The following is a 21,970-nucleotide window of genomic DNA, read 5'->3' on the forward strand; positions in this document are numbered from 1 at the left end:
GAAGGCTTCTTTGCAGATACTTGTTTGTTTATGTCAAAGCCCATTATGCAACAGCAGGGATTAAGCGGTCTCCAAGTGTTCAAGTTTTTGCATGTTGTGGACATCAGAGAGCATCCCTGTGCACGTGCCATGTGTGTTTTTTACATCTGACAAAAATGACTGATGCTTTGACTTCAAAGGGATTTGGGGATGTTGAGGATGAAAGGTCAGAAAATAGACTGATGATGCCCAGATATAAGGAAGTAATGAGTTGGCCTTGCATAATAGATGACTCCAGCCCAGGAAGAGCTGTTGGGAAACTCAGATCTGACGCTTTGGTTTCTGGAAAATGGTTAACAGCAGCTTTCAAGTGTGTATGTGTGACTTGGTGGCTGTATCGGTTGAAATTTATGACTCTCAGATAAAGCTTGGCAGATGAATGAAGACTTCGCAGAGGAATACTCTGGCCAGATGTCTGACTTTACCACTTGCCAGTGTGATTCTGTGAGGAGAAGAAAAAAGGTCCTAGGACTGAATGATAAGGCATTGAATTAGACCACACAAATTTGAGTAAAGAATTTGTGATCAATATGATGTAGCTGCTAAGAACAGGAAGGACTGTTTTAGGCACAATAGTGTCCACAACTAGAAGAGAAATAGTTGGCTATGCTCTACTCTAGTGTTCAGTTCTGAGCGTTAAGGCCATTGACAAGCTTGCGTACTTTAAAAGTTGTGTAACAAGAACGATAAAGGATGTAAAAATCATAATGTGTAAGATGAAGGGAACTGGGTGTGTCAAGCTGCAAAAAGAAACTTAAGGCAGAATATAAAATATGTGAAGATCAAGCGAAAGAGGAATTGGACTTAGTGTGTGTAGTTCTAGAAGGAAGAACTAAATGGAGTGAAGTTACAAAGGGCTCTAACTCAAAGCGGGATGAGGAAGTATTTCTAACAATGAAAGGTGTCCAGCTCTGGAAGGTGTGTCTTGACCAGTGTCAAGCTTCCAGGTAGAGTAAGTACTTATGCAGAGGATGTGTGCTAGATGCTGAGGAAGAGTTTCTTGTACTGAGTGGAGGTTTTCTTTGTTTAGATTTTTTTTTGTTTGCTTTTAAACTAAGTCAGAGACTTTATTTGGATTTCACCAGTTTTTCCACCAGTATCTTTTTTTCCTCTTCCAGGATTCAGTCTAGGGTCCAAATGGCATTTAATTCTGATTTCTCCTTAATCTTCAATCTGTGTCAATTCCTATGTCATTCTTACAAGGTTGGCTAAATTTAGGGAAAAATGCTATTTTATAGTTTATTTATCATCTTTTTATCAGGAGCATTTTTCAATATTACTCCCTAAATTTAACTAACCTTGTTTTTATGGCATAAAAAGATTAATTTTTTACCCTTTTTATTGTAATTGTATCTTTTATCTATGGCCAGATAAATTAGGGATTACTTATTCGCTTTGCAAGATAAGTTACTTCAGGAGTTCTTTCATAGTTCCTGTAACTATATGGTGAATTCAATTTTCTATTTTCTGTGGGTTGAAGCAATAAAAAATAAATTTAAAAATTCTCTTTTAAGAAAGTGCTTTTCCTTTTCAGTAGGAGAAAGCTAATACACTCATCTGTTGGCTGCTGCTGCAGGTGTCCTATCTGTGTGCATAGAAAGTAAATTCCCAGCGTCCAGGATGCTAGCATATCTTGCTCCCTAGAGGGCAGAGAGTAGTCTGGCTTTCTTGCTGCTGTGAGTCCCAGCCAGCTTAGCATAGAAGACCAATTATCTTGCTAAAATAGATTTTATACTCTCTCACCCCTTTTCCTTTTCCAGCAAGGAGACAAAAAATGACTAGCTAGTGAGATAATAGGGGAGCCAAGAGCAAGTGTGCTCTGAGAAGCCAAGTGAAGAAAGTTTCAAGGAGGAGCTAGCATGTAAATGTGTTGCAAGCACTGGGGAGATAGCCTTCCCAGAGCCTACATTCTGGTGAGGAGATCCAGGCAACAGACAATAAAATTAAATATTTAGTAAGTCAGATGGTGATAAACGCTTTGGAGAAAAATAAAGCAGAGCAAGGGAAAAAAGGAATGTGATTGCGTGGTATTCTGCTTTATATAGAGTATCAGGGAAGGCCTTACTGATAAGGTATGTTTGAGCAGAGACCTGAGGGAAAAAGGAAGCCTGACTTGTCAATTCTGGACAAGACTGTTTGGGTCAAAAAGACAAAGGTCCTGAACTTTTGTTTGGCATATGCAAGAAAGAGCAGTGGGGCCTCTGCAGCCAGAGGTGAGCCATAAGGGAAATAGTGGTAGGAGATGAGGTCACAGACATTGTGGGAGGCTGAATCATGCAGGGCCTCGTGGGCCACTGTTAACACGTTGGCCGTTAAGGAGTGAGGGGGCCTGACTCCACTGGACGGCTTTGAGCAGAAGAGTAAAATGATGATTCTGCTGTTGTCTTGAGAACAAGGGCCAGAGCAGGGAGACCAGTTAGGAGGCAGGCAGAATAATCCAGATGGGGCTAATGGTGACTTCCAACCAGGGTATTGGGAGTGGAGGATCTGAGAAGCGGTTAGACTCCAGATACGTGTTGAAAGTAGACTCACCAGTGATTGTTGATGGGTCAGAGGTGGGGCGTGAAGAAAGGAGAGGAGTCTAAGATATCTCTCAACTCTTTGGCATTAGTAATTGGGAGAATCAAGCTGCACTTTACTCAGAGGTAGAAGATTGTGGAAGCAGCAAATAGACATGTTAAACTGTCGGTTGGATTACAAATATGGCGTTCACAGGAGAGGCTTGAGCAATAAATTTGGGGTTTGTCAACCTGTAATGGTATTTAGAGTCTCAGGGCCAAGTGAGATCGCTTTTGGAGAAGGGTGTTGCTTCTGTGGAGGACTGAGCCCTGAGGCCTTCGGACGTTTAGAGGTTGGGAAGATAAGGAAGAACCTGCTAGTGAGGACTGGAATAGAGCCTGGGAGTTAACAACATGGAGATTTTTGGTGTCCTTTAAAATAGTCTCACTCAAGTGGTAGGAATGAATTCAAAATAAAATGCAAGGTGTGGAATTGGAGACAACGAGTAGACATTTATGTCAAGCAGTTACACTATAAAGGGCAGGAGAGAAATGGGACAGTAGCTGGAGGGAATGTGGCTACTGCCAAGGTATCTTTAAACATAAGAGTTATTAAATATATCTCTCTAATGCAGTATCCTAATGGGTCCAATAGAAAGGGGGAAATTGACGATGCTGGAGGGAGAGGGAAGAACTGCTGTAGCCATGGCCTTGAGTAAGCAAGATGGAATGCGGTCCTCCGAGCACAAGTAAACAGGTTGGCCTCGGATAGAAGATAGCTAATTCTTCACTAGCAACTGAAGAGAAGAGGGGAGTGACGTCAGCATAGTGGTGGAGTGATTTCTTCCCTTTGTTTCTCCCCTCTAACTGAAGAGAAGATAGGATGAATAGATGCAGATGCAGATGGTGGGTGGTAGGAGCTCGTAGAAATTATCTTTGCTTATAGTTCTTAGAAAATAAGAAGAGAAGTTAGCACTTGATGAGTGAAGATAGGAGAGCAGTTTTTGGAGGATTGAAGAGAGAGGATAAGTTATGAAACTATTTCCTGGGAAAGTGGAGAACACATGGACTAGGAAATTATATAGTAGGATTGTTGGGCAGCACTAAGGGCCTGCTTTAGGTGATTGGGTATTAATTTCAAGTGAGACCAGTTGCCATGGTTGTGTGTTTTCCTTCACCCTGTGCTGTTGGGCAAGTGCAGGCACGGGCAGAGTTGGCAGAGCAAGATTTAACCAAAGTTGCAGTTTGCTAGGTGCGTAGGACTAAGAAAGTGTAGGCCAAGAGTAGAGGATTATGTGGAGAGTGATACAGCAATGGACTGTGGAATCTAAACTGTGTAAAGGAGAAAGGAAATACTTGAGGTGGATGAGAGAAAGTAGAAGGCTCCGAAATTGTCATTCCCAATTGGATCAAGAATTTAGAGTAGTAGAGGAAATGAGTGGGAAAGAGAGGAGGTCATAGTTGAAGAATGGGATGCTTGAAATTGAGATTATGTCATGAATGCCATTCTAGTAAAGATAAGGTCAGAGTATAACCAAGATAACAGACTACTGAGGTAGGGTAGAGGACGTGATCATGGAATAAGAAGTCACAGGGCCAAGAGGTCGGGATGTTGAAAGGATCATCTAGTGGATATTGAAATCACCAGATTTATGAAAGAAGTAGCATGCTAATGAGTAATAATGAGCCAAGACATTTGCAAGCAAGTGAGGGTGAATGACTTGGAGGCAGGTATGTGGTGGTCTATAGACAATTGCAGCAAGGAGTGGTGAGTATTATAGTCAGATAAATTTAGATCAAAGGCTGTTCTGGCCATGATGGGGTAACAGGAGCTTAATTTATCCTTCCATCTTAAACAACTAAAAGCAAAACAAAATAAAAGTATATGAAACAGTGTTTTCACACATTGGACAACAGGCAGAGCAGGACAGTGATCCTGGAGATTGCTTCAGCTTACTGCCTGGAGAGAATTTCTCGGCAGCAGTGCAGAGATGGGGAGCCCAAACAGTTTTCCTAAGTTGAGGAGACAGTTGAGAATTGCAAGAGGCCAACTTAGCTAGAATTCTTAGGGTGGAGTACCAGAGAGAAAAAAGCTTCAGAGAAAGAAAGTTCTAGATCTACAGGGAGTTCTCTTGAGTCTTCAGCCAAGCACTGATCAGCAGATACTTGTGAGGAAACCAGCCAAGTCTGGAGAAGGGACCACCAAAACAGAGCCGGCAGAACAATTCCCAAAGTTCACAGAAGGCTGGGAATAGTTCACATTCCCTACAGCCAGAATAGAAGAGCTCAGAATACATTGGAGGTTGGGTTGAATATTCAGAAGGGCATTGCTTCAATAGTAAAGACAAAAGAGCCCTAGACTAAAGACTGCTCTGGTTCCACATAATAAAGCTTAAAGATATGCCTTGAAAAGATCAAAAGTAACTTAGCTGTATCCCAGAACATCATCCAAAAATATTTAAAGGAGGGTCAAAGAAAAAAAATCCATTACCTGACAAGTAAAATTCAGAATGCCTGACATCCAATTCAGTAATTACCAAGCGTGCAAAGAAGCAGGGAAATATAACCCATAAAGAGGAGAAAAAACAATCTATAGAATCAGACCCAGAAATGGCAGAGATGATAAAATTAGTAGACAGGAACATCAAAACAGCTACTGTAAATATACTACATATGTTCAAGAAGATAGAAGGAAGTGTGAGCATGTTAAGGAGAGACACAGAAAACATAAAAAGACCAGCATTAAACTTCTATGAATGTAATGTAATGTATGTCGGAGACAAAAAATATACATATACTGGACAGGATTCAACATCGGATTAGACATTTCAGAAGAAAGGATTAGTGAACTTGAAGACATAGCAAGCAATACTGTCCAAAATGGAACAAAGAAGAGAAAAAAAGACTAAAAGAAAAACCCAATGAGCATCAGTGAGGTGTAGGACAGTTTTAAGTGGGCTAATATACATGTGGTTAGTGTCCCAGAAGGTGAAGAGAGAGGTAGAAGTAGAGGGCATGGAGATGGGGGGGAAGGTATTGAAGAAATAATGGCAGAAAAATTTCCAAATTTGGTGATATCTGTAAACCGACAAATCTAAGAAATTCAAGAATCCCAGCAGAAGAAGCATGAAGAGGACTACACCAAGGCACATCATAATCATATCGCTTAAAACCATAGAAAATCTTAAAAGCATCGAACGAAAAGAGATTGGGGAGTTTTAGGGAGGAGAGAGTAACAGGAATGTGGAAGTGGCTGGGAAGCAGTGTCATCAGGGGAGAGGTCTCAGTGGGAGTCAGAAGGTGAAGAGAACATCTAGAGACGAGCTCGAGAATCTGATTCCGCTGATCCACTGATTCTGAGCACTCCATAAGGCACAGGAGAAAGGTTTCAGGAGTTGGGGAGGTGGTGGAGATGAGGTCAGATTAGGGGATATATGAAACCTCATTGGGATAAGGGTGACCTGTGAATTCGGGTCTCTCGTGACTGATGTAAACAGGAAAAATGGGCATGATGTGATTAGGCCTGATAGCCTCCAAAGCAGATGGAGGTGGCAGGGCTGTGACTGTTGGGGCAGGAACAGGAGGTCTTGGCCAGGAGCAAGCAAAGCTGTCACCTCTGCAGCTGATGGAAGTATGGAGCCTGGCTGGAAAGGGCAGTCTTACCAGATCAACTTTGTGGGCATAACTGATTTCCCGTACTTCTGCTATGGCTGTGTGTGTGGTTGGTTTTCTCCAGCCAACTTTGCATCCTGATTGTTTTGGCACCTGTTTAGAGGCTCTGTTCCTATACCAGATAGGTTCCCAGCAAAAAGAGTATCTCATGCATTGGAAGGAAGCTTACTGCAATGTCTGGATGCTATATTTGCATAGAATTTATTGTTATTTTCCATCATGTTTGTTTCCCAAAATTGTTCTGTTACCTTTTTCATCAGATGGTTTTTGCCCTCACATCCTAGTACTGTAATCATCTGGGATTTATTTACATAAAGTCTCATATACTCATTTTTCTGGGGTCTTCATACCTCTCCTTCCCAAAGTCAGTTGATGTCTTTTTGATTACATGAAATTATAGAGTCCTGCCTTGTCAAGATCAATGAGATGAAGAAAACATTCTATTCAAAATTGAGCATTAGATTACATAATAGTTGGCAATAATTAAAAATAAGCAACAAAGCCGTGAGCTGTCTCTGGGAGGTTGCTTTAATAATCAGCTTTTCACAGCTGCTCTACTCTTAAATATTTATATTAGTTGTTATATTGTTGCTTATTTGATAAACAGCATAATTGAGCAGAAAAGTGTGCTAGCTTCAGCAGTAACAATAGGGAACCTGGTCGTTTGGACCATATAGCCGTAAACAGTGCCCCACTGCCTACTTGGTGGCTACTTATCTTAATTACAAACCAAATATTTAGGAAAAAAATAAACATCATATGGAATGGAAGCCTTATAGTCCCAAATCTGTAAAATTTTCTTCAGTATCTCATACAGCACCCAGTCTAACCTTATAAGAGCAACATTTTGCAAGTTTAGGATATTTATGACCATGAATGTGCTTTTTATTAATTACACTCTATTTCCTGTGGCTATAATGTGGTTTTAAAATCTGTATTCTGTTAGTAGAAGCAGTAAATGAGCAGTATATATGCATTACTTGTTGCCGAGAAGCATGATTTTCTCTGGTATTCCTTCTGCCAAATTGTATTAATCATATTCAGATTATATAAGAATATTATAAAGTAAACTCAGTTCATATCACAAAATTATGCTTAATGTAGCATGTGTGTGCCTGATCCAGATTTCAAGTTTATTTTCCTTGATGTGTTTAGTCTGCATAATTATAGTTTTGTTGACTTTCAGTTTCCTTCAAGCAGAGAAGCTCTTTGAAAACCGAGGATTTAACCATCTCCCCTCTGCCAAAAAAAGAAAGTTCTGAAAAAAAAGAAAAATTTGCATTAAACAGTTTAAATCTATTCACTGTGAAGTGGTCTCAAGGAGGTGTTGAGTTTGGGAGCAAATGGAAGAAATGTTGCCACCTTGCCACTTACTCAGTATGAGCCACCTGTGTGATGTGGCTGCCGCAAACAGTAAGGCAGTATTAGTTTAGTGGTAACATAAGTGCAGCATTGCAATAGTAGGAAGATACAGATCCATTATATTATTCTGCCATAGCTAGAATATTGTGCCTGGTTTTGGTTACTTTGTTTTTATATTCTCTTTTACCTTGTTATCCATGTGACCAACCATTGGCACACGTTTTCAAAATAATTGACCATCATTGTATTAATAATCAAAAGGTTCTAAAGGACCACTTCCTATGACCCTATAACAAGCATTAGCTCGTCCTCCTGATTATAAGATAAAATATGTAACTGGCCAATTGTCATTTTTTGAGAAAATTTAAAGCAATAATCTATCACCTTAAAAAACTTTTTAGGGCCAGTTTTTGAAGAGTTTCAGAGTTTTTGCAGCTTACATTTAAAAATTCGAAATTTTATATTGGAGATATAAAACTAAAATACCCAGTCCTTTAAAATTATTTTCTAGGGGGCTAGCCCTGTGGCCAAGTGGTTATGTTCACGCGCTCTGCTTTGGTGGCCCCAGGTTTCACCGGTTCAGTTCCTGGGCATGGACCTAGCACCACTCATCAGGCCATGCTGAGGCAGTGTCCCACATAGCAGAACTAGAAGCACCTACAACTAGGATATACAACTATGTACTGGGGGGCTTTGGGTAGAAGGAAAAAAAGGAAGATGACAACAGATATTAGCTCGGGGCCAATCTTTAAAAACATACAATAAAATTATTTTTCTGTATTTTTTTGTGTTATAGGTGAACAAAACATTCTAGCCATTCATTTTGAAAAAACAGAGCTAATAGAGTTTTCTATTAAAGTTAGAATCATTTCATTTTAGGCATGTAGAGGGTTTTTTTCCATGTTGGGAGTTATAGAGAAAAGCTAGAATGTAACATAAGTCTGATTGAGTAAAAAAATCTTTGTTCTTAACAGTGGACTTACTTAAAGAGAAAATAGAAAATAATCCAGATGGTTTTGTTTCCTTTTAGGTCTTCGGATAACTGTGCTTCTGACATCCTTCCTTGTGGTTTTGGGAACTGGTCTAAGATGCATACCTATAGCAGACTTAATGCTTAAAAGAAGGTAAATCCTATAAATAACTTAATATTTTCCCACATTTTGTCTTTTGTTATGAGAATATTATATTTGTTTGGTTATAAGCTTTTAGTAAACAATTCCATTTTTAATAGGATCAGAAGAGGGTCATATTTATAGTGGTGTTTTTTTCCTACATGATGATTAATTCAGTGGCCATTTATTTGTTGTCATATGGACGATACTGTGCTAATTGTTGTGTAAATAAAAAGAAAACAAGTTAATCTTCATGCTGTCCAGGAGCTATAATAACCAGGGGAAGATAATAGTATAATAACCGTGGGAAAATAATAGTATAGCATGAGGAAGAATCATGTAGGTAATGCCATAGAGAGAGATAAAATTGCCCTGAGAGACTGAGAGAAGTTTCGGCTGAGGGTATCAAAATGAAGAGTTCGTGAAGGAGGTGATAAGTAAACTAGGCATTGAGAGATGAGGAGGGTTTTGGTAAGTGTAGTTAGGGGAAGGATATTCCAAGGTGGAGGACCAGCAGGGATGAAGGCATGGAGGCAAGTAAGCATAGGCCCCTTCGGGGATGGCTAGGTCGTTTCATTCGTGTACAGCAGCATTTCTGCAGCTGGGGTCCATGCATTTATTCTCAGGGAGTGCAAGGTATCTGAAGATGTTTACATTTTGTTTCCCTTGTGGTTGTAATATCAAAAATTATTTTACCAGTAACAATCTGTAATTAAAAGACATTTCTGTTGACCAGAATGTCAGTCTCTTAAATTAGTGTTTCTCAAACTGGAGTTCCTTGCATGTGACCTTGAAAGCCTTTGAGAAATTTTTTCTTTTAAAAAGGACCCATAAATTACTCAAGTTTGGGAGACGCTGGTCTACAGAATGAAGTGTAAGAATGGGATATAGGGGCTGGCCCGTGGCTGAGTGGCTAAGTGGTTAAGTTCGCACACTCTGCTTCGGCGGCCCGGGGTTTCGCTGGTTCGGATCCTGGGCGCGGACATGGCACCACTCATCAGGCCATGCTGAGGCGGTATCGCACACAGCACTCACAGCTACACCAGAGGCACTCACAACTACAAAATACAACTGTGTACCGAGGGTGGGGGGGCTTTGGGGAGAAGGAGAAGGGGAAAAAAAAGATATTGGCAACAGATATAGCTCAGGTGCCAATCTTTAAAAAAAATTTTAAATTTAAAAAAAATTTTTTAAAAAAGAATGGGATATAAAAAGATGAATTTAGGAAAGGGTGTCCAGATTATGAAGGATCTTGATGCCGTTCTGTGGAATTGTACTTTCCTCACATAGCCACCCAGGTTCTTAATCTGAGCAGCAAGAGGATCAGACCTCTGTTGGGTAAACTGCTGATTTGAGGTCTGTGGGATTGATTACAGAGGGCAGAGACTGCCGGTAGGAGACCAGGAAAGATGCAGAGTCATTCTTTTGTTGATTTGTTTATTTCTTTATTAGTTCAGTCATTCAACAAAATTCCCTGAGCTCCTACTATGCACCAAGCTCTCAACTGAGCGTGAGGAATACAGCAGAGAACACAATAGGCAAATCCCTGCCTGATGGAGTTTGTATTCCACTGGGGAGACTGGCAATAAACTGGGTAAATAAATAAAATATATAGTATGTGCCATGGAGAAGAAATAAAATAGGAAAGAAGGATTTGAAATGTCAGGGGAAGCATGAAGTTTCAGAAAGAAGGGCTGAAAAAAACCTTCCTGGGAAGGTAACTTTTTGGAATAAAACCTGAAGGAATGAATAGTCGCTGCGTTATCCAGGGGACAAGCATTCCAGGAGGAGAGAACAGAAAGTGTAAAGGATGGCAAGGGAAGAGTAGGGCCTGGCAAGGAGGCTGGTCTGGTTGGAGCGCAGTGAGAGACTTCATGGGAGGAGAAGTGGGAAAGGAGACTGAAGTGGGTTGGGGGGGGGCGGGTGGAGTGCAAGGCAAGGGCCTTTAAGGCTGTCAGCTTTGTCTCAGCTGGGAAACCATTGGAGGTTTTGAGCTGAGGAGAATCATGGTCACAGGCTGCTTTACTGAGAATAGATTGAAGCTGGAGGTCAAGGGCAGGAGTAAGGCACCCAGTTAGGAAACCAGTGCAGTAGACCAGGTGAGAGATGGTGGTGGCTTGGACCATAGTGAGGGCAGTGGTGGTGGTAAGAAGTGGTCAAATTCTGCTTATATTTTGAAGGGTTTGCTGACGGATTGGATACGAGGAATAAGAGAGAGAGTGAAGTCCAGAATGACTCTTGGCCCTGGGAAGTTGTGAGAATGGAAAGGATAGCCCTTGTGAGAGAGGATGTGAGAGAGCAATGGGAGGCGATATGGTTGAGCTTTCACTCCAGAGACTGACCTCGTTGATTCCATTCACAGAGAGAGGGGATGCAGGAGGAGGAAGGAGTGGACTTGAAGGAAAAGATGCTAACTTTCATTCAGAACAGAATTTTTCAGTTTCAAAATAAATGCTGTTAATTTTCAAATTTTCAAAATGTGTTATCTTTCTAGAAAACGTAGAGTACAAGTGTTCATATTTTAAAAAGGAAGATAGCAAAATCATTTGGGTTCTTGTGGAAAGCGAGTCTCCATTTCTTGTCCTTCTGAGCAAGGTTTTAATGGATGAGTTTCGTTATTGTGTTTGAGATGTTCTTAGTTTTTGAAACATCCAGGTTTTTTTTAAGCATCCAAAGTTTGTAAGTATAAATTTCAATGTAAGCTTAAATTCAACAACATATTCTTTAAAAATCCTATTAATTTTTTTCTGGCTTTTCTTCTGGTTTTGGCCATCCGTGTTATTGCTTCTCTCTAGTCTTATACCCTTCGTATCATTTCCAGATACAAAATTCTAGGAATAATAAAGAGTTAGGCTCTCTGTGTCAGTGGAGAAGGTGGTATGAAAAAGAAAGAGAGCTTGTGAAAAAAAATAAAGATAGGAAAGAGAAAAAAGAGAAATAAAATAAAGAGTTCAGAGGGATTGGGTCTTTCATAAAAACACGATATAAATTGAATTTTCAATCCTCGTGTGTTTATCTATAAAGAATGTAGGAATATTGTTCCCTTGAAATGAAATTTCCTTTTATGTCCGTACAATATTTCTTTTAAGCAGTATTACTAACAATGCATACGCAGCTGTTAAAATGAAAATGCTATGATTGGAATACGTATTTTTGACTAGCAGTTTCAATAAATCACCACTTTTAAGCTTCAGTCTTGATCTGACACTCAGCGGGAAGGGATAAAGACCTTTAATATGCTTTTGGCCAGCATTGAAACGAGTATTTAGCAGTCTGTGTTTTTGTGCCCTGGTGCACTTGGAGCTTTTTGACCTTCTGACCCAGCCTTCTGGAATAGTGCCCTGCACCCTTGGCTTCCTGTATCTTGGCTTCTGTAAGTCTCAAGACATGAGAAGAGCAGCTTTCGCAATAGCCCTTTCCTCAGTCAGAACTATTCTTACCGCCTTCCTGATGGTGTTCTGCCTCTGCATAGTGTCAGTATTTCTTTTGTCTGCATGTTACCAATGAAAATTCAGGAAAAATTATTTTGTCACTTTTCTCCTTTTAACATCATAGAACTTAGAATATTGAACCATGAAGCATTTCTTCTTCTATGATCAGGACGCAAATCATACAAAAAAAATTATAGATGGCATTGCTCTATAGCAATGAATGGCATTAGTCTAAGTGTGAAATGTGATATTATATGCCCAGGAAACAATTTAAACACTTCTGAAAGGTGAACTTATAGTAAGCTATATCTGCTTTTAATCATAGGTGTACCCAGTGATTTCCATAACACGTGCCATATTATCTTTCATTTGTGTGTAATTTTCATTAATATTAACAATGGGTAACATTTACTAACATGTTAAATAGTTAAATAGTATAGTTCTAATAAATATAGATTTTCTAGAAATATATCCCATTGTGGAATACTTTGCAGCTGGCGAAGTTACATTTAAAATGACCATACCAGAAAGATGAATTATTTAGCAAATGGCTTTATGACAACTGTTTAGTTCTCTGAAAAAAAAAAATGAAGAACCTTAAATGTCTGCCTTACCATTTAAGTAGATTCCAGTTGGATTAGTTAATTTTATGCTCATTTTAAGTTCGAAAACTACTGCACTAGGTACATAACCTCCTCACTTTACATAGTAATTAAGCAAATTGCGTTGTGCTTGCCCATCCTACAGTATAATCACATAATATTTTTAATGTCTTATTTTAAAGCAAATTAAGATTTACCCTCTATTTAATAATTTTATTTGCCCCAATTTGACTTTTAACACTCCAGTGGTCAGGATTCATGAAGGTATTTCTGCATGGTGATCAGCCATATGGGATTCAATAAGAAAGATTAGTAGGAGAAGATTAACTCCTCATAATAAGCATTTAACAGGGAGAGAAAGGGAATAGAAAGGTGTGTAAAATGATCTTTAGAGTTTTGGAAAATACTTTTTTTTTCCCCTTTGTTTTTGGGATATGATTATTTCTGAGACATTTCTTCCAAGGGCCCACAATATCATATATGAATTTTTAAATTCACTGTTGTTAAATGTACATGTACATTTACTTTATTATATTATTACATATTATATACGTTATTGTATTATGTACACTTTATGAAATAATCATAAAATAGACAGCCATGTACCCATCACCCAGGTTGGAATTCCAGAAGTCCCTTCAGTGCCCCTCCCTGATCACAACAACCCTCTCTCTCCCTGCTGTGGATAATCATAGTCACGCATGTTGATAGGTTACTCAGAGTAGACTGGGTTAAAAGTTATGAAAGATATACTAAAAGTCTGTTGCAAATGCCTATTTATTCTTTTCTTCTGAATAAAGATTTTCCCTGGTTTCTTTTCTCTTAATATCGAAAGGGACAAATAATTAAAACATTATTTGTCTGCAACAAAATGATTATAGGAACAAAATAGGCCAGAAGTAGATGCTGATAATAATGTAACATATGGTGATAAACACACAAATAAGTAAGATTATTAACTAAATCATATTTTATTAAATAAGTTTATCTGATCTGTGTTTGGGCAAATTGATTACCGAATAGAAAAAAATTGGGGGTACTTAGCAGAGACCATGCCTTGAAATATATTCCAGATGGGTTGATGAGCTGCGTGTTTAAAATGAGGCAGCATAAGGGAAAATGAATCTTAGCCCTGAGAGATTGCTTTTTTCCAAGCATAAAAACAGTGAAAGGTAGGTTTGACTACATAAACGTATGAACCCTTATGCTTCAAAACAAATCATAAAATTAAAGTGCAAACTGGGAAAAATATGCATCGCAAATATGATAAATAACTTATAAAATAACATAAAAATATGTAAGCACTTTTGAAAAGAGAATGGAAAAACAGACATAGTAGACATACTTAACAAATGTTGGTTCCCAAATTTCATCTTTTAAGTCCACAATTCAACAGTCAACATTTACTGACAGCCAAGTGTTAGTAAGGTATAGGCTAAGCTGTGTAAAGAGACCGAAAATACACAGTCTCAGTAAGATAGAAGTTTATTTTTCTCCAAAGAAACAATCTAAAAGATTGGGGCTGCTCAAGGCAGGTAGGCAGCTCTGTTCCACAAGGCCCTCCAGGGACCCAGGCTCCTTCTCTTTTGTTGCTCCAACATCCGCTAGGGTGATATCTTCCTTGTCCAAATGGTCCAGGCTGGCTCATTATCATACTGTCATTCTGGCCCACAGGAAAAGGAAGTAGGACATCCAGGGCAAGTGACCACATCTTTAAGTGATAACTAGGAGGTTGTGTGTATCATCTCTACTCTCATCCCATTGTTACAGACTTAGTCACATGGCCACATCTATCTGAAAGAGAATCTGGAAATGTGGCTCAGCAGCCATGTACCCAGTCAAAACTCAAAGATGCTGTAACAAAGAAAGGGAGAATAGATGTAAGGAGACACTTAGGAGTCTCTGCTATCAAATGCCCCCATATATCCATGTCCTGCCTCTTCCCATGCAGAGAACGTATTCATCCTTCCTCAAAGGAGAAAACCCACAGTCCTGTCCAGTTATTGCATCCAACTCATAAAACTCCAGCATCTCTGGGTCCTGTCAGGTCTTTGTGGCTCTCTGGAAGACGTTTCTTTGATTGTTCTTGGTGGCTTTTGGCTTTGTCCTCTGGAGGCTTTTTTGTCCATTATCCTCAGTGGCCACACCTGAAGTGCATGTTGGGGAAGTTGCCCTTCTTGGGGGCTACCCAGCTTTCACATTTCACTTTCTGCCTGACTTGGGGACCTGCAGGATCACCAGTCTTTTGTTGGTGTATTTATTTGTTTATTTGCTGAGGAAGATTAGCCCTGAGCTAACGTCCGCAGCCAATCTTCCTCTTTTTGTATGTGAGCCACTGCTACAGCATGGCCACTGACAGATGAGTGGTGTAGGTCTGCACTCAGGACCCGAATCTGAGTCTCCAAGGCAGAGCACACCAAACTTACCACTAGGCCACCAGGGCTGGCCCACATCAGCAGTCTTGAACTTTTGTGGAAAGACCTGTTTTGTAGTGTCTGGCAGTACGCTTCTCTCACACGCTTAGTAGCCTTCTGGTCTATTTACATCCAGTGGGTTCGTGTAAATGTAGCCACACCCAAAGATTTTTACCCGTGGCTGTGGTTCTAACGCTTGCTGCATCTCCTTTCATTTACTGGCTTTTGTGCTCAGCCCATCCCTTTTCCCCTCAATTTAGTGGTGGCTCCCTGGATGCCATCTGAAAAAAGTAGGCCTGTGTGTAGGAAAATAACACCTTTTATATGATCTCTGCTGCTAGACAGGCTCTAAAGGACGTTTTATTTCTTGCCATTTAGGATACAGAAGCAACCTGAGGCTTCAGATTCCTGGATTCTCATTAAATTTAGATTGCAGTCCTCAAGCAGAGAGAAACTCTCTTAGCAGAGCTCTTGTCCCTTCCCTCTGTGCTTGCAAACAATCTAACACTTGCCTGACTTTATATCTCTCTTTGTAGTGCCATCCTGAAAGCAGCAAGGGGCAGGAACTCAATGGTCTGATTTTTTCCAGCCGGTTCTAAGTTATCCCAAGCAGTGGTTTTGTGCGCCTCACAAGTCACCTGCCTTTTCAGGCTACAGCCTAACCACTAAGTCAGTACCAAACATATTGTGTCTATGTGAACACAGTGCCCGCATTCTCGAGTTGATTCCTCAGTTAGGGAATGAGGATACCCCAAAATGTAATGCCCCCAACAAGATAGTATTTCTTTCTTACTTGATAGTCCAGAGTTGGCGGGTGGGCCAGGGCAGTTGGGCAGCTCTGTTCTACAAAGGACCTAAGTTCCCCCTCATGTTCTCCCCTAGGGAGATGACCTTGGCAGTAAAGTCCAAAGCTGGTCCATCAGCACTATAATTACATTTCATCCCACAGGAAGAGGAAGAGCTCTTTGTCCTCATAGAGGTGACCTTAAAGTCCTCCCACTCTAATCTCATTGGCCTACCCATAGTAACAAGGCCCCACCTCCCTGCAAGGGGGGCTTTGAGATGTAGAATGTGGCACCCCAGCAAAAACTTGGGGTGCTCTGTAACTAAAAGGAAAATAGAATGGACACTGGGGGACAGTTGGTTGTCTCTACCCCTGGCAAATCAGTTACCTATTTGGGGAAGGGATCATTTTAGATCCTCATTTCATACCATTCATCAAAACAAATTCAGATGAACTAAACAGTTAAATATTTAGCTGGAAAACAATATATGGAAATATTTATCTAATCTCTACATGAGAAAGATATTTTTTTCTAAGCATGAAAAATAAAGGAAAATCATAAAGAGAAAAATTGATAGATCTGACTACTTACAGATGGCTAAATGTTTTGCTTCACAAAACGTAGACTAATGGGAAAACGTATTTGTCAAAATAAGAGCAATAACAGGTAAATAATGCAGATACTATATAAAGCCCTCATTCAAGATAAGAAAAATTATACCAAGAGAAAAAAGGACCTATAGTCAAAAAAGAAAAGCAAATTAAAACAAGGAGATACCTTTTGGCCTTCCCAAATATGAAGGGAAAATAATGCCTCCCATCCCCAAAAGATGTCCACATTCTAATCTCTGGAATATGTGAATATGTTATGTTACATATTCATGTACATACATACATGAAGGAGCGCTATGGGTGCAGGTGGAATTAAGTTTGCTAATCAGCTGACCTTAAAATAGGGAGAGTATCTTGGGTTACCCAGGTGAGCCCAACGTAATCACACAAGTCCTTAAAAGAGAGACAGAAGAGGACGTCAGAGAGATACAGTGTGAGGACTCAAACTGCTGTTGCTGGCTTTGAAGAAAGAGGAAGGGGGCTGTGAACCAAGGAATGCAGGCAGCTGCGAGAAGCTGGAAAATGCAAGGAAACAGATTCCTCTCTGGAGCCTCTGGAAGGGATCACAGGCATGCCAATACCTTGATTTTAGCCCGACGAGACTCATGTTGGACTTCTGGTTTACAGAACTGTAGGATAACAAATATGTGTTGTTTCAAAGCCACTAAGTTTGTGGTAATTGGTTATAACAGCAATAGAAAACTAATATACCAAGTTATTTGTGTATATGTGTGTATATTTTAAATAGTGATATTCAGTGCTGGTGAGGCAGGCACTGTGGACACTACTGATGAGAATGTAAATTACTACAAACCTTTCTGGAAAACAATTTAAGAGTATGTTTCATAAGGCCTAAAATGTTCATACCCTTTAATTTATTGACCCTAAGGAAATAATTTGGAAAGTGGCAAATAATTACCTACAAAGATTATTACATACAGCAGTGTTATTAGTATTAGCAAATAAATAGCAAACATTAGGAAAATGTTAAATGAGTTTTTGTATTTCTGTATAATAAACTTCATGGAGCCATTAATAATTATGATTGTAAAGAATCTTCAATGAAATGAGAAAATGCTGATGATAGACTATACAGTTAAAGTGATTTAGTGCATAAAACTGTAGATTTAATATGGTATCTGGGGTTACCTATGCTTAAGTATTGATTGAGAGCTATGTAGGGAAAAAAACTGAAAGAAAAAGACTGAAAAATCAAAATGTTAGTAGTGGTTGTTTGATTTGTTGAATTGAGTTAGTGAATTTATGGATTTTTTTCCTTCTCTATGCACTTCTTTTCTACTGTGACTATATATACTTTTAAACTAAAAGGACGAAATAAAAGTCATGAGACAAGAAAAAGTTATGAGACAAAATGGAGGGAGGTAGATACCTCTCAGTCAAGACTAAGTCCATTTCCCCTGTTCCTTGCCGAGAGATTATCATCTTTGTCCTTAAAAACCCCATGAAACAGATAAAATACCTTAGGAGAAATTGAAACAGAGAATAAGTGATTCACCAAAGATTATTCTGTTAATAAATTTAGCTAAGACTAGAAGCTGAGTCTTCTGATATCTAACCCAATATTCTTTTCACAGTGTTTTTTTATGTATAGATGCTATAACTGGCACTTGATAAGTTATTATTATGAGTTTCTTTAGGACCAAAACTGTAATATTTATCTTTATATTCTCTTGAGTGTCTAGCCACAGGTGCCTTGACCATAGTAGATATTTTTCATTGAATCATAATTGGACAAAATTATTAAAGGATACAAACGTGAAAAAGATTTTCGTAAAAGAAAACTGAGGCTGTGATAACAGTCTTTAGAAGGCTCATTCTGTTCCACCACCGTCTCTATTTCTCCCTTCCTAATTTCCTTTTTCCTGTAATTAATTCATAACATCTCTGCCTCTTTTTATTTCTCTATCTTTTCTTGGACTAAATAAAGGAAAACTATTTCTAGTGCTTTTGCCCTTTTCAGTATCCAGGAAATCCTGTAACACATGAGTTTATTCTGATGCAGGATGATTAGGATTTGGGAATTGGGGGAAAGTTTGTGAACTGTTGGCATGTTGAGTCTTAGAGGTAAGTATTTTATGGATTCTAAGTTGTTTCATATTAAAATACATAGAATTTAAGTTAAGAATGCAGGACTTACACTGAGAAAGTAATTGTTAAGTAAACTGCTAAGTTTGTAAAAAGCCCACTCTGTTGCTTTCACCAATACTGGTCGTCATAAACCAGAGGTTTATAAAGTAGGTCTATGCACAGAATAAAAATATGCCAGCTACCGCATGACTTTAGATCTGAGAACGTTGGATTATCTTAACATCAATGCTTTTTTTTGTTGCTCTTATTAACAGAGAACCTTCAGAATGAGACCATGTGGACGGATAGAGAGACTTGTGGACTGATAAAATCAGTTCTAATTTTGATTTCTAATCCTGGCTTAGCCACTAGCTACTTATATGAATTTGGAGTTCTCTCCAATACTTTTTGGAGAAAGGAAAGTTATAAAATTATAAGTATGATTTTAAATGTGTCTCTAGCCTCTCTGGAACTCAGCTTTTATGTCTGTAAAATGAGGAGGGTGGGTTATCTAGGTGAGGTTTGATGTCTCTTCCAGCTATAAAAATTCTAATTCTAAAACATCATGTTATTCTAAGTACAAAATAACTTAGGAATCATAGGTATTTGTTCCACGATGTCAGAAAGCAAAAGCTGAGGATACCAGAATATGATTAAATACAAACAAAAATGTCAAGTATGTTAGACATCATGAACTCAGTTCTGCAGTTTGAACTTCAGCAGTTGGCATTAGTTTGAAAAGCTGTAGTGTAAACTGAGGGATACAAAAAGGAATGCAGCTGTGCACAGATGCCATACCACGTGCCACCGAGGCCTCAGCCTCTCTAAGGACAGAGGCACTAATTGAGGGGTGAAGGTGCACAGGGCAAGGGTGGGACTTTGTGAGGCCCCCTTAGGTCCGTCCTAGGCTCACCACAGGCTAGCATGCCTCAGCAGCGCTGACACTCATGGGCAGCTCTCGGTCTTCCTAGTCTCTGTCATCTAGTTCTGCTGATGCTGGAGAGACTCCGAGATCTTTAGTCTAATCTTCCTCTCAGCCTGCTAGGAAAATTCTCCTCTCTTTCATCCACTTTTCCACCTGGCCTATGGGGGTGGGACAAACTGGGCCTCAGAAGTGGGCAGATGTTATGCAAGGAGAAAAAAAGGGAAAAGGAAAAAAGACCCAAGGAAGAAGAGAAGGAAAGGGAATTGGAAGGAGGACGAGAAGAGGGAGTAAATTAAGGAATCAGTGTGGGGAGGCTGGGATGAAGAAGGAGAGCAACCCACCTGCCCCCTTGCAGAGCTGTCCCAGGCTGACCTGCAGAGGCCAGACCTGCAGTCCCCTGACCGTGACTATGTACTGACCTGCGTCAGGCGTGCAGCTTCAGGGGAGAAAGCAAGAGTTAGACCCCTTGAATTCTCCAGTTGGCTGCCAGAGAGCTCCCTTTCTGCTGCAGAGCTTACTGCCCAGGAGCCCAAATGACCTCCTTACCCTCCTGACTCCTGCCGACCCTTCCCACGTGCCCCCTGCCCGAGACAGTAGTAAAGTGAGGGCCTGCCTTTTACCACCCTCAATGTCTTTTAAAAAGCCTTATTCCCGAAATATTTGTTAATCACCTTGTTTTTTGTATTGCTGAGTAAATTTTTTAAAATTTATAAATGGAACTGATAGGATGTACGTGAAGGGACTTTGCGAGGTTTTTAAAACTAGGCTCAGTTGTGTGTTTCGGTGACCCCGCTTCCCCGTCCTTGAATCAGTCCATGCGTCCCAGGGAGCGTGTGCACTGCCTTAGTGCTTTGTGAGGCTCTGGCTGGGCGGAATTTAGAAGCCATGATCCTGTCTGCAAGAAACTTAACTTGTTACTTGCCAAACTAACCTGAAGCATACAATGATGACACAGAAGCATTAACATTAAATTATGTGATTTCCTTCACTTTACTGAAGATTGTGAATCACTCCTCTTTTGTTTTTGCATGTTATTTTTAACAGACAGCCCAGATCAATAGGTATTAATTTCCGAAAGCCAGCTTCTTTCACGAGGGCTTAGAAAGCGTTAGGACAGTTACGAGTTGCGTTTGTCTTTCGATATGTGAAGGCAGAGACTTTGCAGTTCAGACTATTCATTTAAGCTGGGTGTTTTTTCATGTTGCCAAGCTTATATACCTAATTTTTGTTCTGGCATCTGTTTCTAACTACTAGAATGAATAGCCTAAATCCAAATTTCCATTTCCTCACAAGTTTGACTTCCGCCCTCAATGTTCTATTGAAACTGCTTCTACTCAGATCACGAACGACCTCCTTGTTGCCACATCCAGTGATTACATTTTCATTACCAAACCATCTTTCTGTTTGATTTGACTCTGTCGACAGCTCCCTCTCATCTTCTCAAAACCGTTCTTTCCTTAGTTGCTATGACACCAGTCGTCCCTCTTTTATTTTTTCCTGCCTCTGTAATTGCTCCTTCTCAAATGTCACTCTAAATTTCTCTTCCTCTGACTGTATAAAAAAAGTTAGTGTTCTCCAGTGTTTGTTTCCCAACCCCAACATATATCTTTTCGCTCAGACCTCTTTCCTTACCTTCTGACTATATTCAACCTCTTATTGTACATTTTTACAGAGTTGTGGGTGTCCCCTCCCCCAGTATCCAGTCTTTCACTCAGCCATATCTCTTGTATGGCTAGGAACAGTTCTCCAAACCATCCCCTTCTGTATCCCCACTGTTGTCAATACTCCCAAGGGTCTGTGTCCTGGACCCCATGCCCGAGAGTGTTCCTCTCTGGCTTTCCTTCAGCTTTGCCATTACCTATGGGCTGAGGGGTCTCTAGAGCCAAGGAAATGTGCCCACCCTGCCCATCATCTTCTAGCTACACAAGACCCCAGAAATCCCTGTGTGGGCCTGTTTCCCTGGTCTGTTCTTCCAAGAGTGGACCTCATGCATCCCTGGTGTGTACTCCCTAGGCCCAAGGAGTAGCTGAGGGGCAGCTGTTTGGAAGGAGGTAGATGGAGCTTGGATGGAATTGGACCTTCAGGTCCACATGCATACACATGCGATGATCTTGCAGACTAGAGCCAGAGGTGAGAAGAGGAGGACGTGCAGGGACCTCTATTGGTACTCTTGTCACAGGCCCCACAAGCATTAGGGGCAGGACTAATTATTGCCTTGTTTTTCTTTATGTTCCTGGTACAGTGCTGGTAGCTGATGCTTCAGCTACTCTTAGGGATTCTTAAGGGCAAGAGCTTTAGCTTTTAATTTTATATTCTCATATACTTAGGCCTGTCACAATGCCTACCCAATATACAATGCATACTCAGTGTGTGTTTGTTGAATGAGTTAAGTAACACAGCTTGTATTGAACAACTTATAAGTATTTCATCT

The 21,970-nt window shown here is 40.0% G+C and overlaps 1 protein-coding gene across 4 annotated transcripts in view; it reads left to right on the plus strand.

Annotated features, from left to right (window-relative positions):
• SLC49A4 (solute carrier family 49 member 4) overlaps nucleotides 1–21,970 on the plus strand; it is a 105,437-nt gene that overhangs the window by 716 nt on the left and 82,751 nt on the right. For all 4 annotated transcript variants that reach the window (XM_070508985.1, XM_070508986.1, XM_070508987.1 and 1 more), the window contains exon 2: nucleotides 8,602–8,695. In XM_070508985.1, the coding sequence (XP_070365086.1) occupies nucleotides 8,602–8,695 (94 nt within the window). The remainder of the gene's footprint in view (nucleotides 1–8,601; nucleotides 8,696–21,970) is intronic.

The sequence above is a fragment of the Equus asinus genome, chromosome 5, assembly GCF_041296235.1.
Source record: "Equus asinus isolate D_3611 breed Donkey chromosome 5, EquAss-T2T_v2, whole genome shotgun sequence".
NCBI classification, from domain to species: domain Eukaryota; kingdom Metazoa; phylum Chordata; class Mammalia; order Perissodactyla; family Equidae; genus Equus; species Equus asinus.